At 35.9% G+C, this 14,877-nt stretch overlaps 1 protein-coding gene across 1 annotated transcript; it reads left to right on the top strand.

Moving 5' to 3' along the window:
• The first annotated feature begins 12,930 nt into the window (after positions 1-12,930).
• On the top strand, positions 12,931-14,653 carry LOC141690616 (uncharacterized). The gene is made up of 3 exons (XM_074495401.1): positions 12,931-13,710; positions 13,844-13,964; positions 14,082-14,653. Exons 1-3 carry the CDS (start codon positions 12,931-12,933, stop codon positions 14,651-14,653), a joined length of 1,473 nt encoding a protein of 490 aa, XP_074351502.1.
• Positions 14,654-14,877: the final 224 nt, after the last annotated feature.

Raw genomic sequence — 14,877 nt, 5'->3', positions numbered from 1 at the left:
CCCAGAAGTCTTATGCGCGGTTTGCTTGAAACGAACCATCTTCGGATTTCACTGAAGGGATAACATCAATAACAATATTATTGAGCAAAACGTTCAGCAAGTGAATAACAGTGAATAACAATGCATCATATACTCATTAAAACGATAACATAAGATAATCGACAATAAGATATTGTAAAGCATAATGTAATGTAACATGTAATCGAGGATTTATAACTCAACATGAAAACATAAATAGATAAACAATATTAAACTGTGAAGCACAGGAACTCTACAGATGGAGACTATCATGCCCCAAATTTAACAAAAGACACTATACAAATTATTACAATAGTTAACAAAAGGAAATAATACATCTGAATCCAAGATCTTACAGTTTAGGGTTTGGAACAACCCAACACTATTAACTATTACAACCTGATTTTAATTTCGAGTCCTTACATAAAACGATCACTAATCTACCTGAGCTCGAACATACAAATCGGCATCACAAGTCTTACGCGCTGTCTGCTTGAATCTAACCATATTTGCTAGCTGTAATATCAGGGTAAAGCAAGTAGTGAGCCAAATGCTCAACAAGTACTATAATATACGTAAACAAGAATAAAAGAATAACAATGGAAATGAAAGATTCAATAATATAGTATCAAGAGATAAACTTTCTGGGTGATGGCATCTTTTTCTTGTAATAAAACAATTCAAAACCATTTCTTTATCAAAAACCATTTTATGACGCTACGGATTATAGCTGGTGATCAGCCGCGAAGTAATCCCAAACCTCGTTGGGTTCTGGAACATTAATGGATCCCTAGGCAACTTTTAAGCCTATAAGTTAAAAGCGGAAAGGAATTGCGTTTCAGTCCAGATCCACTATTTCAAGAAAACATTCGTCCCCCTTTAGGACTGAAAAATCCACTTTTAACTTTTTATTTTAAAAACTGATGCCAAGTGACGGTTAATTTCTTAAACAGTGAGCATCTTTATCAAGGGTTCTAGATTAATTTCGAAGCACGTGGAATAGGTTCAATAAATTTTAAGGTCATGATTAACTAGACTGCTACCTTATCAAAGGAAATTGCAAAGTTTCTATTCACATGGGATTGGGTAATGGGGTTTAACAGGGTTATTGAATGGTAAAAAGGAACTAAGTCAAACAAGGTTCAATGTAGTGGTTCCAGATAAAATATAGGTATTTAAAATATAAAGAAGGTGATCATCAGTTCAAAGCATAACATGGTATCATGGTTTAAGGATAAGAATAGAGTAATCAAGCATATATGAACAATCTTTGAGGAATAACTGACTTTTAGGTGTCAAGATAAGGTTACTAAGTATGACTTATACAGGGTTCAGCATCACAATTACTTTGGTATACTAGCATGGTATGACTTTTGAATTACTTGCATGGCAATCTCCAAGCAAAGTTAAACTACTTGCAATAAATACTTGAGGGTTCATGGCATTTGCATCTAATACGAAAGATAAATTTGAAACCACTTGGATTATGTATACATTTAGGTGAATTAGGATACTCGCATCATATATAAAAGCTGGGCTAACACACACTTGCAGTATAAACAAAAAGGTAGGTTGAAACACTTGCCTTGAGAAAGGCTTGACTTGACTGGCAGGTGGGAGCAACTGGGAGCTTTACTCGACTTTAATGGCATGTTTACCCTCATCTCGTGATCCTACACAAAATAATAATAACCCCATTATAATATATTCTCACCAACTCAACCTAATTATAAACCACTTTGGCACTTAGGCCTATATACACATATATGCTTGCAATTATCTTATAAGCATAATAGTTCACATACCCACATATGCTCACATAACACATTTAAGTACATAATAATATATCAACACACTATATTTCATCACTAAGCTTGGATGATCTCACACCACTTACTCAAGTCACTTAGTTATGCTAAACTAGCCAAAACTCTTAATATTGACCTCATAACTCGAAGTGTCTTTTCTAAACCATCAAGTTATTATTGACCCTGACTGAGGCCCTACACTCTAATGACCTTATACTATTACAACTATGGTGATCAACCTAGGCCTCACTCGTAAGTGCTCTAAAACTAAATGTGAAGTGAATGTGCTCATTATAGTGATTTCAGGATGACACCAATGGGGTTTTGAGTTCAATTAACACCCTTACATTTCAAGTTTACCTCCCACACTTTTACACTAGACTCTTCTGATCATAAGGCAACTCCCAAACTCGGTGTGTCTCAAGGGCCTAGCTTGGGCCTCCCTAGGCCTAAGCTTAAATTCCACGGTTCCCATATTTTCTAGACAGAAAAGTGTCTTGTTTTGCCCTAAGTTGTGACACATGATTCTAACTCAATTCCTATAAACTATGGCTGGAAAAACACCCATGACACTCCCTCTAACTAAGGTCAACCAAGTCCTAGTGAGGGCCTACCCATGACATGGTCAAAACTCCTCATTTTTAAGTTGTGGCAAAACTGTCCCCTCCTGGACAGATTTGGTATTTTCACTCGTGCACCTAACCAAACAACCTACAAACCTCTAACAAACACCTGAAATCTAAATTATACCCCTTGTACTAGATTATGGTGATTTGGGCCTCAAAGTTCAATACAATGACATGGTCAAATCTCACTCTAAACCTCATGAGACCAAACTGAAAATCTGCAGAATCTATTGTACCCCTTTCCACCATATTTCCCACTTGACAAACCAAATTAAACATCAACCAAAACCCAAACTAATCCTCAACCAAGGCAACCTACTGAACTAACACTCGCACACACAACATTGGCTTAGTGGAGATCATCCTTACCTAAGGTGTGATATAGCAAAACAAGAGTTAACACAATACACTATTTATAAGTCATCATACTTTGAAAATAACAACTTAAATCCTTCATATATATACAAATTAAAATCACATAACAAGGAGCACTAATCATAATTAATATCTTAACTCAAATGAAATTAGAGATTATTAACAAAAATCAATCCAAATGATCAAGAACTTTCGAAAATCATGAGTTGGACCTATGTATGTATGCTTTCGAACTTACAAGCCAAAAACAATATGGTTTCCATAGAAATTTCATCATACCTTCAACATGCAAGCCTAGAATTAACCATAAATATATGATCACTTATCATGCAAAGAGTTTCATCAAGTTTTTATTTCCAAAACCAAGCTATTATCACATAAACATACAAAAATTAACAAGGCAACAAAAACACCATCCAATCGGATCCTAACAAGTCATGGACGAATGGATTAGGGTGAAAAAAACATTTGCATGAGTGTGACACACTCATTTCTAGCCATACTCAACCCTATGATAATATACCTCATGGTGAAAACCTTAAATTCACAAAAATCAAGGGTGTTCACTTTCAGTTTAATAAAACACTACCATGCAAGACTAAAACATAGACTTTTCATCCTAAACTCTTTGGATTATTAAAGAACAAGATATTGGGAGTAATATTACTTAAATGGAAGATGGGTGTTAGAATGAAAAAATGAAGCAAAAGAGGGGGGGCTTCGGCCGAGAGTGAAGGCCGAGAGAGAGAGAAGGCTGAGAGAGGGTGAGGGAGATGAGAGGTGAGGGTGGAGTGGAGTGAAGTGAGTGTGATTATGACAACTTGTACATGATTTTTTATTTTGATTTGATTAGAAAGTGAGTGGAAGTGAAAATTGACAAGAGTAGCCCTCAAGAAAGCTTGTGTTATTTTGCATGCAAGGATAAGGTAATAATTTGGCTAGTAAAGTAGTAGTTAGTGGGGTTGGAATTTCCAAGTTTCCCCTTAACTTGTATTGGGATCAAAATGCATGTATGGGCAACTAAGTAAATTGAAAATTAAAATTCAACTAATTTATGTAAAACAATTTATATAATATAAATGCACTTCCATTAATCACAAAATATAAATCATAAAATAGCCGATTTTAGAAATTTAATGATATAAGATTTGAAAATTTGTTGTTAAAAGATTTTTAAAATAGAGTTTTCATATAAAATGAAGTACTCTTGATTATCATTTAAAAATACTAAATAATAAGATTTTCCTTTTAAAAAATTTATATATATATGTACTAATACATTAAACACTTAATTTATAGGCACTCAACACAATAATCACCCACATTTATAATTCCACATAATTTGAATCTCAATTGTAAACACATAATTATATATATAAGATTTAGAAATACCGGTCGTAACATCCTCTCCTCCTTAAAGGATTCTGTCCTCAGAATCTAGGAGAATAAATGAGGATACCGGCTACGCATATCCGACTCTAGTTTCCACGTTGACTCTTCAACCTTGGGATTTCTCAAAAGTACTCTTACCAACTTGACCAACTTATTTCTAAGACTCTTCTCTTGCCAGTCGAGTATTTTGACAGGTTGCTCCATAAATGACAGGTCTTCCTGAATCTCTATAGGTTCATAATATATCACATGGTTGGCATCAGGATCATACTTCTTAAGCAATGACACATGAAACACATTATGCACATGCTGATACTGAGGCGGCAAAGCTAATTCATAGGCCACCTTTCCCACTTGACTCAAAACTTCAAAAGGACCAATATATCTAGGTGCTAACTTCCCTTTTTTGCCAAATCTAGACAATCCTTTCCTCGGTGATACTTTCAGCAATACGGCTTCACCTACTTGGAATCTAATATCCTTACGTGCCGGGTCTGCATACTTTCTTTGCCTACCTTGAGCAGCAAGTAATCTCTTCTGAATCAATTTGGTTGTCTCATGCATTTGTTGCACCAATTCCGGGCCTAGAATCTTTCCTTCTCCCACTTCATCCCAACTGGTTGGTTATCTGCACTTCCGTCCATATAAAGCTTTCTATGGTGGCATGCCAATACTGGTATGATAGTTGTTGTTATAGGAGAATTCTACCAATGGCAGGTGGTCGTCGCAACTTCCTGCAAAATCAATCGCACAACTACGCAACATGTCTTCAATTGTTTAAATTGTCCGTTCGCTTTGACCATCAGTCTGCGGATGATATGCCGTACTCATGTTTAACTTTGTGCCAAGTCTTTCTTGAAATTGCTTCCAGAATCTCGAGTTAAATCATGGATCTCTATCCAAAACTATCGATACAGGCACGCCATATTGTAATACAATTTCATGCACATACAGATGGACCAATCTGTCCAATGAAGACTTCTCATTAATTGGAAGAAAATGTGCCGACTTCGTAAGGTGATCAACTATAACCCATATAGCGTCAGTCCGGATTTCATTCGTGGTAATCCTACTATAAAGTCCGTGGCAATGTTTTTCCCACTTCCAGTCTGGAATCTTTAAAGGCTAAAGTAATCCGCTTAGTCTTTGATGTTCTGCCTTCACTTTTCGACAAGTATAGCACTTCTTAACCCATTCTGCTACTTCTCGCTTTATATTTGGCCACCAAAAGTTCTGCTTCAAGTCCTGGTACATCTTGGTGCTTCCCGGATGGATTGAAAATCTAGAGTTGTGAGCTTCTTGCAATATCTCATTCTTCAATTTAGTCACATTGGGAATCCAAATTCTTGAGGAAAACCTTAATATACCTTTTTCATCCCTTTGAGTACAAATCTGTTCTCCGGTTAGTTGATTATTTTCCTGTTTTATCACTTCTTCCTGACATTTCTTTATCTTTTCCAACAATTTTGGCTGAAAAGTCATAGTATGACAAATCTCTTCAACTTTTCCGCAATCACAAAGTTCTAATTCAAATCTCTTAATTTCTTCAGATAATTCCTTTGGTATTGCTACCATATTCAACCTCTCCTTCCTACTCAAAGCATCATCTACCACGTTCGCTTTTACCGGATGATAATTTATCGAGCAATCATAGTCCTTGATCAATTCCAACCATCTCCTTTGCCTCTTGTTGAGCTCCTTCGGAGTGAAAATATACTTCAAACTCTTGTGATCTGTGTAGATCTCACACCTTTCTCCGTAAAGGTAATGTCTCCAAATCTTAAGTGCAAATACTATAGCTGCTAATTCCAAGTCATGTGTAGGATACTTTTATTCATGTGGTTTTAGGTGTCTTGACACATACGCAGTCACCTTGATGTGTTGCATTAGCACACAACCTAGACCTTTATGTGAGGCATCACTGAAAATCACAAAGTCTCCTTGATTGTCTGGTAATACTAATACTGGAGCTATAACCAATCTCTGCTTCAATTCTTGAAAACTATCTTTACATTCTGCATTCCATTCAAATTTTTGATTCTTCCCAGTCAACTTAGTCAATGGCGTGGCGATTTTCGAGAATTCTTAAACAAACCTTCTATAATATCCCGCCAATCCTAGAAAACTTTGCACTTCCGTAGGTGTCTTTGGTCTCTCCCAACTTATAATTGCCTCAATCTTTGTCGGATCCACTTTGACTCCTTCACTTCCAATAACATGTCCCAAAAATTGAACTTTCTTTAACCAGAACTCACACTTAGAAAACTTGGCACACAACTTCTCTTGTCGGAGTATCTCCAATGCTATCCATAGATGCTTCATGTGTTCCTCTTCTGACTTTGAATATATAAGAATATCATCAATGAATACCACTACAAACTTGTCTAAATACTGTTTAAACACCCGGTTCATCAAATCCATAAATGTTGCAGGAGCATTAGTCAACCCAAAAGGCATTACTAAGAATTCATAATGTCCGTATCTTGTCCTGAATGCTGTCTTCGGGATGTCGGCTGCTTTGATCTTCAATGGAAGGTATCCTGATCTTAAATCAGTCTTGGAACAACACTTAGCTCCTTTCAGCTGATCAAATAAATCATATATCCTTGGTAGCGGGTACCAGTTCTTAATCGTCATCTTATTCAACTCCCGATAGTTTATACATGTAAGACCCCCAGATCCGGGGTCGGGGATCCGGGTCGTCACGGTCTTTCTTTCCACAATATCACTTAACTTAATTAATAATAAATAACCTCATGATGTGATCCCACACACCACAACACGTTATAGTCTTAGAGATGAAATTGAAATAAGTACAAGTCCTTGAATCCACAATTTAAAAGTTATTACAACCCAAAATGATTACTTGATAAGTTTATAGTTAATTGCCATTATCTGTCATAAGTTATAATTATACATAATTGATTCCCAAAAGTAGAATGCCTGATCTACAAATAGATCTACCTCTGCAGCTATATCAGCTACGATATCAACGGGAAGATGCGGGACACTTCCCACGCGCTTGCGCTGGGTCTGCTTGAGTCTGGCCATCTTTCCTAATTGTTGTTGTGTGATGAAGAAATGAAGCAAGAGCGAGCATTACAGCTCGCAAGATAATATATAGTATAAACAATAATGCAAGTATCTAAATGGATAACTTACTGGAAACCTTTATCAAGTGTAAGGTAATTACTTACTGGATATAAGCTTAAAGGAAGATGAAGTTACCAATTACTTCAATATACTTATACCATTTAGAAATCTACTTGAACTACCACTGTTCAAAGTATTCTAAGTTTTCGAAGTTCATCACATAGGTGGGACTACAATATAAGACTTGAATAGATTCGACCTTTGAAATATTATTGAATGAAATGAAGTTACGAGATACTTCATTAAGTCCCGATATATATATATATATATATCCAAATCCATATATATCTCTCATACATTTCCTTAAAACCTCTGTCATGTAAAGTATGAATAGAGTTCCAATATCCCATGAATTTGGGAAGAAAGAATTTTGGCATAAACCCGATATCTTGCTGATCAGGCAAAGATACCAATAAGTAACCTTTTCTACTAGTAGATGGACGAATTCCCCACTGGTCATCACCCTGGCCGCATTAGGACCTATGCTGGACTGCCACTCAGCCACTTACGTATTGATGGACTCCCACTGAGCCACTTACACTTTCATAGACGCCCACTGAGCCCATGTTGCTTATGCCAACTCAAATAGATGGACTTACTTCCCGAACATTGGGCAAGTAATCAAAATGTTTTCTCAAAACAGCAATCTCGTTGCGAATATAAAATACACCACAGAGCCGGATCTCTCATGTTTTGAGCGAGTATTTAAATCCCCTTCAAAAGAAAGATCTTAAATCTAAAAATGAGTTTTGGGATCCGCTCTAACTTTTAAAAATCATTTTAAAGACTCGAAAACATTTTTAAGAATGTTTAGAGTAATGCTGATTTAATAAAATAAATCAGTCCCAATATATTAGAAAATATCTGAATATTATAATTTAAATAATATTCCCATAAGGATAATCCTTATAAAAATAATCGATGTAGAAGTTTTAAACTCATACTTGAAATAAATAATAAATAACCAAAGATATACTTATACGAAAGTACTATCTTTATTTGAATAATTGAAAATAAGTTTGATTATAGAAATATTATTCTTTAATAAAATAAAGAATATTATTTATTAAAATAAGCAGAGTCATAATTCCTCGAATAAATATTCAAAATAATATTCATTAAGTAAAATAAGTGGAGTCATAAGTTCTCGAATGAATATTCAAAATAATATTCATTAAATAAAATAAAGCTATCGAATAAACCTTATTCGATTAATAGTTTTGAAAACTATATCTACCTATATATATATAAATATATATATATATATTATACTCGGAAACATCGACTCCCGGTTTAGAAAATGTTCACCTTCGGGTCCCCTATACTAAGGGTATACGCAACTACTGTTTATCTCTAGCATAGGTATTATGGAACTTATAAGCATTTGAATCAACAATTAGATATCAAGATTACGAAACAGGAATGCATGTAAATATCATATCACATGCTCCAATATATCGCAAGACTTTGCTAATAATAACCATGCACTTATCACAATATAATGCATATACATATATACATCACAACAACAGTTAACGGGTAGAAAACTTGCCTGAGCAACTGGGGTTGGTAAAAGGCCCGGGACGAGTCTGATAACCTATAAACAACATATAAGTCTATAAACAACATATAAGTTGGAATTAAACCAAAGACGCTTAAGAAACTAGGTTTTAACCAATTAGACTCTAACGTTCACTTTTGCGCTTAACGATTCACTTAAGTCGCTCGAGTACCCTCGGCTCCACCATTTTTAATAAAATTAACCATTAATAATTTTAAGGTGACTCTTTCGCGAGTACTCTACCAACTGCCTAATCCACTTTACATAATTGTCTCACACTCCAATTAGTCATTTAAGGGCCTTAACCAAGGTTTAAAAGTAAGGCGAGGGGTAATGGTTTGTTCGTGAAATGCCGTTACTTAAAACGGTCGTTTCTCCTAAACCGTACATCGGATTCAAGTGAACCATATATCAAAACGAATCCCGTAACATGAACTATCTAAAAATGGAAATGGTCAGAATCTAACAGTGAGTTCACGGATCCTGAAATTAAGAACAAAAACAGTCTAAGGTAAATCGGGCATTACGACGGCTATGTTTACGCGATTACCAAATTTTAAACTACTCCAATCTATCCAAAAATCAACCCACAATCAACATTACAACCAAACTCCATCCATAATTCACTACAACAGTCCCAACATCTAAATATTTTCCAATTTATACTACCCCCAAACATGAACGAAAAGCTATACTTAAGTTCATTAACCAATAATCCAAGATTTACAACTCAAACTCATTACAAATCCAACCAAACTCTAAATATACATGAATCATGCTTCTCATGAACTATACCAAACATAACAAGCTCTAAATATTCAATAATAAGGCTAGGGTAAGAGATTATACCTTCCTTGGTGAGTAGAAGTAACTAAGGAGCTTGAAACAACCTTTGAAAATCCTTACAAAAGCTATATCTAAACAAAAACACAAGATCAAAAGTTTCAAGTTCTTGAAAACACTATTCACCCTCTTCTTCCATGATTTATTAAAAGAAATTGTGAAGGAAATGGAAGCTTAGATTCATAGGATAGCTATATCTAAGTATAAGGAACCTTGGATAATTACCTAACAATTTAACAATGCTTGGATCTTGGTTTTGGATTTTCTTTTCTTTGAAAGGATGAAGGAGCCTAGAGCTTCCTTCTTGGAAATGGAAAGTCAACTCCAATTTTGTTTTATGTTATGATATTTGTGGGTTGGTTGCTTCCTTCTGTTTGTTATTTATTGTTACCATGGTAAAAATTGTGTGGCTCACAATCAACCAACCAATCCTTCCCACTTGTCATGCTTAGGTCATCAAGCTTAGGTCATCTTGTTACACTAGTCTTCTTCTTGTTGGTGTGATGACATCATCATCCCCTAACTTCTTTGATTAACCCTTAATTACTTGGCTAATGACCGCTTATCTGTTATACGGTTCGCTTAACTTTCGTTCGCGTTTATCGTACGAGGGATCATATCCGGGATCTTATTACTTGGGTTTCCCCTAAACCTTTCTCAATATTTTATATGCCTTATTATGATCCTCTGTTAAAATCCTTGAATTTAAATCCTTTTTATCATGTTACCTTATACTCAATCCTTTCTGTATCTGGTGGGTTTTCGGGAAAAATCAAAGTGTTCGAATTTGGATTCTGACGATCTTTACATACACTTATATACCATATAGAGTACTAATAAGATCTCAGAATATCAATAAAAGAACCCATACATAGTGTGGCATGAAAAGTTTTCTTATTCAGTATAATCAGCAAAATCACTATTCATAAGGGTTACAAAAAGTCCAAAATTTTTGGGGTTATTACAATACATAACCTCATGCTTCCATCCTTCTTCTTTACAAACAGAACAGGTGCTTCCCATGGTGACGTACTTTGCCGTATCACTCCTTTGTACAACAATTCATGTAGCTGGTTCGTTAACTCTTTCATTTCTGTTGGTGCCATTCTATATGGTGCCTTCGAAACTGATTCCGTGCCTGAGCAAGGTTGATCTCAAATTCAATTTTTCGATCGGGCGGTAAACCTGGTAGTTCATTTGGAAACACATCTGGAAATTCGCTAACTACGGGAATATCTTCCATGGTGAGGCTCTCTCTTTCTGAATCTACTACATAGGCTAGGAACGATTTGCAACCTTTCCTAAGCAATTTCTTAGCCCGGACGATTGTAAGAAACAGTCGCACTTGCCTCTGACCCTTACTTTCTCTCTATTCTCCGTCTGTAAATACACTTTCTTGTATTTACGATTTATCTGAGCGTTATTCTCTCCTAACCAATCCATGCTTAAGATTATGTCAAACTCTCCTGACTTGAAAAGTATCAAGTCCGCTGAAAATTTATGTCCCGAAATATCAATCTCACACTTAGGACATAATTGACTCACATGAATCTTCTCTTGATTCTCAATTACTACATCTATTACCTCATTCGAAGTCATTTTTTTCACATTTAAATTTATCAACAAAAGAATCTGATATAAAAGATCTAGTAGCTCCAGAATCAATCAATACCTTAGCTTCAACATTAATCATTAAAAGTGTACCTGCTATCACCTCAGAATTCTGAACAGCGTCCTTCATCTTTAAATCAAATGTCCTTGTTGTTGCTTGCAGAGTTGCTGTAGATGGTGGAGGTAATGCCAATACCTCAGCTGGCATGCTTGCACTAGTACTTGCCACGTTCACCAAAGCCTTGACTGGTCCATTTGACTTACATTCCCTAGCTATGTGTCCAGTCTTTCCACACTTCACTACACCAAATATGGCCTATTACAAGCACAAAATATAATTGTGTTGCAGGAAATGTTGTAGTAGAATAAATTTTTCAACTCTATTGCAATAATTTTTAAAAATGTTACATAAAATACGTAAGTGTTGCATGGTTAAGTTCCAATTTGAAAAAATTGTAAAACGTGCAACATATTTCAAATAATGTTACAATAATAGTAACGCTTTTGGTCAAATTGACCGAAAACACAGGCGGGAACACTGAAATTGGGGGTGGCGGGATACCAAAAATTATTTTACACTTTTATTTTGGCACCAAAAATTGAATACATTTTTATTTGGACAAAAATTCACCCCCAAATCTATTACACAAAAATTCACCTCATCTCTCTCTCAGACCTACCTCGCATCTCTCTCTCTCAGACCTCCCTCGCATCTCTCTCGCACACCTCTCTCACATCTCTCCCTCACACACCTCTCTCACACCTCTCCCACATCTCTCCGTCGCAACTTGAAGCTCATCTCAAAGGCTTTCTCACATCTCGAAGGCTTGAAACTCATCTCTCTCACTTGAAGCTCGATTGAAGCGCGATTAAACTCGATTAAAGCTTGATATAAGGTAAAACTCATCTCTCTCACTCTTCAAACATTCCTCTCTCTGATTATTTGTGAATGCATGTAAACATTTTGTGTATTTTTTTGCTTTTTGTGTTCTTTTGTATTTTGTTTTTGTTTTGTGTTTTTGTAAAATTAGTAGGTTCTTAGTCTGACTATTTCTGAGAATTTTGTTTTAATTTTTTGATGTTTTAAAGTCAAAATACCCTGTTATTTTAAGTCAAAAGTGCCATGTTCTTGGTCTGTTTTTTTGTGTTCTTGTTGTAATTATAAGTCAAACTGCCCTGTTCTTGGTCTGTTTTTTTATTCTTAGTTCTTGTTGTTTTCTGATTGTGTTGAAAACTTAAGTGAATTCCGTGGTTTTGTTTCAAAAAATTTATGTAGAAAATGGATGTTGAAGGAGAGAAATGGGTAAAACTTCCCAAGTACAGTGATAGATATAGGAAGGGAGTTGAATCTTTTGTTAACTAAGCATTTTCCCGATATGCCATAGGAAACGAGCTTAAGTGCCCTTGTAAGAAATGTGGTAATCATTTTTGGAGTGGTGCTAAGTCTATACACGAACATCTAGTCTGTAGTGGTCCTTGTCCCCATTCCGTTGAATGGATTTATGAGGTCTCAACCCATGAGATAGATAGGGTTGCTGATGAGATGGATATTAATATAGGTCTAGGTCTTGGAGATGAATTTGATGCTATGATACACAATGCATATGGTACTAATGATGTTACTGACCACGTTGGTAGAATAGGACTAAATGATGACGCAAGTAAATTTTATCGCCTTGTTAAGGAGGGTGGACAACCGTTATATCCCGAGTGCAAAAAATTTAGTCGATTAAGTTTCTTAGTTAGGCTTTGTCAACTAAAGTGCATTCATGGATTTAGCGAATCAGGATTTAGTGACTTACTTGAATTGATAAAGGAGGTTTTCCCTCATGTAAATCTTCCGTCTTCTTTTAGTGCGGCAAAGGGTATGATTAAAGACCTAGGACTTGATTACCAAAAGATACATGCATGTCCAAATAACTGCATGCTCTTTTGGCCAGAAAACGAGAGGCTGGAGAATTGTGCTAAGTATGGAACATCAAGATGGAGAGTAGTTGAAAAGAAGGCGAAGGCCAGGTCTGATGCAAACATAGAACTAGCATCGAATTCTAAAATCCCGGCTAAAGTGATGAGATACTTCCCTTTAAAGACAAGGCTGCAGAGAATGTTCTTGAGCTCTGATTTCTCGAGCTCAATGACATGGCATGCTTTATCACGAAAGAAAGATGGACGGTTAAGGCATCCGGCTGATGAAAAGGGTTGGAAGTCGATGGACAGTAAATATCCTAAATTTGCTGCCGAAATGCGAAATGTACGATTGGGTTTAGCGGTAGACGATTTCAATCCATATGGATCAATGAACATATCTCATAGCACCTGGCCAGTAGTGCTCCTAAATTATAACCTCCCCCTAGTTAATCATGAAACCCGAAAATCTAATTCTTTCAACCTTAATCCCTGGTCCAGTTTATCCCGGTAATGAAATTGACGTGTATATGCAACCGTTAATTGCATAGTTGAAGGAGTTATGGGCTGTTGGAATAGAAACTTATGATGCCAGGTTAGATAACACGTTTAAGCTACACACAAGTCTATTATGGATGATAAGTGATTTCCCTGGATATGGGATTTTATCCGGTTGGACCACGAAAGGAAAAATGGCTTGTCCTTCATGTCACTATGAGACCTCATCGACATATTTGAAATATAGTTAGAAGGTTGTGTATTTAAACCATCGAAAGTTTCTCCCTCCAGATCACAAGTGGAGGTCCGATAGGCGCAGATTTAACGGAGATGTGGAAATGCTATCATGTCCTGATATATTAAGAGGAGCAGAGGTTGAAGAACTATTGCGTGGTTACGAAAATGATTTTGGGAAGCCGCTGAAAAGAAATAGAGGAACATCAGATTGCCCTTGGAAGAAGAAGTCCATTTTTTTCGAGCTACCATATTGGAGCAATAATATGGTTAGGCATAACTTAGATGTTATGCACATTGAGAAGAACATTTGTGACAAGATTTTGGGGACTTTGTTAAATATCGGAGGCAAGACAAAGGACAATCTTAATGCTCGTCAAGATTTGGAAGAAATGGGGATTAAAAAAGACCTTCACCCTGTCAAATGTGATGACAAACATGTTCAAATTAGTGCATCTAGTTTTGATATGATCAAAAAAGAGAAAGAGATCTTCTGTTCAGTTCTAATGAATGCTAAGCTGCCATACGGATCTGCATCAAATATCAGCCGGTGCGTTCAAATGAAGGAGCGAAAGATATCGGGTTACAAAAGTCATGACGCGCATTTTATTCTGCAATTTCTATTATAATTTGCTGTCATAAAAACTCTGAAACCTGAGGTAGTAATTCCATTAATGAGGCTGGGAGCATTCTTTAGAGGCATATGTGGAAAAGTCATTGAATTAGAAGATGTTGAAAAATTACAGAAGGAAATAATCGAGATACTTTGTGAGCTTGAAATGATTTTTCCACCTGCATTTTTCGATATAATGGTTCACTTACCAATTCATTTGTGCAAGGAAATAGAATTTGG

Source organism: Apium graveolens, chromosome 10 (assembly GCF_009905375.1).
Source record: "Apium graveolens cultivar Ventura chromosome 10, ASM990537v1, whole genome shotgun sequence".
Lineage (NCBI taxonomy): Eukaryota > Viridiplantae > Streptophyta > Magnoliopsida > Apiales > Apiaceae > Apium > Apium graveolens.
The sequence above is the reverse complement of the archived record's forward strand: the minus strand, read 5'-3'. Positions and strand labels throughout refer to the sequence as shown.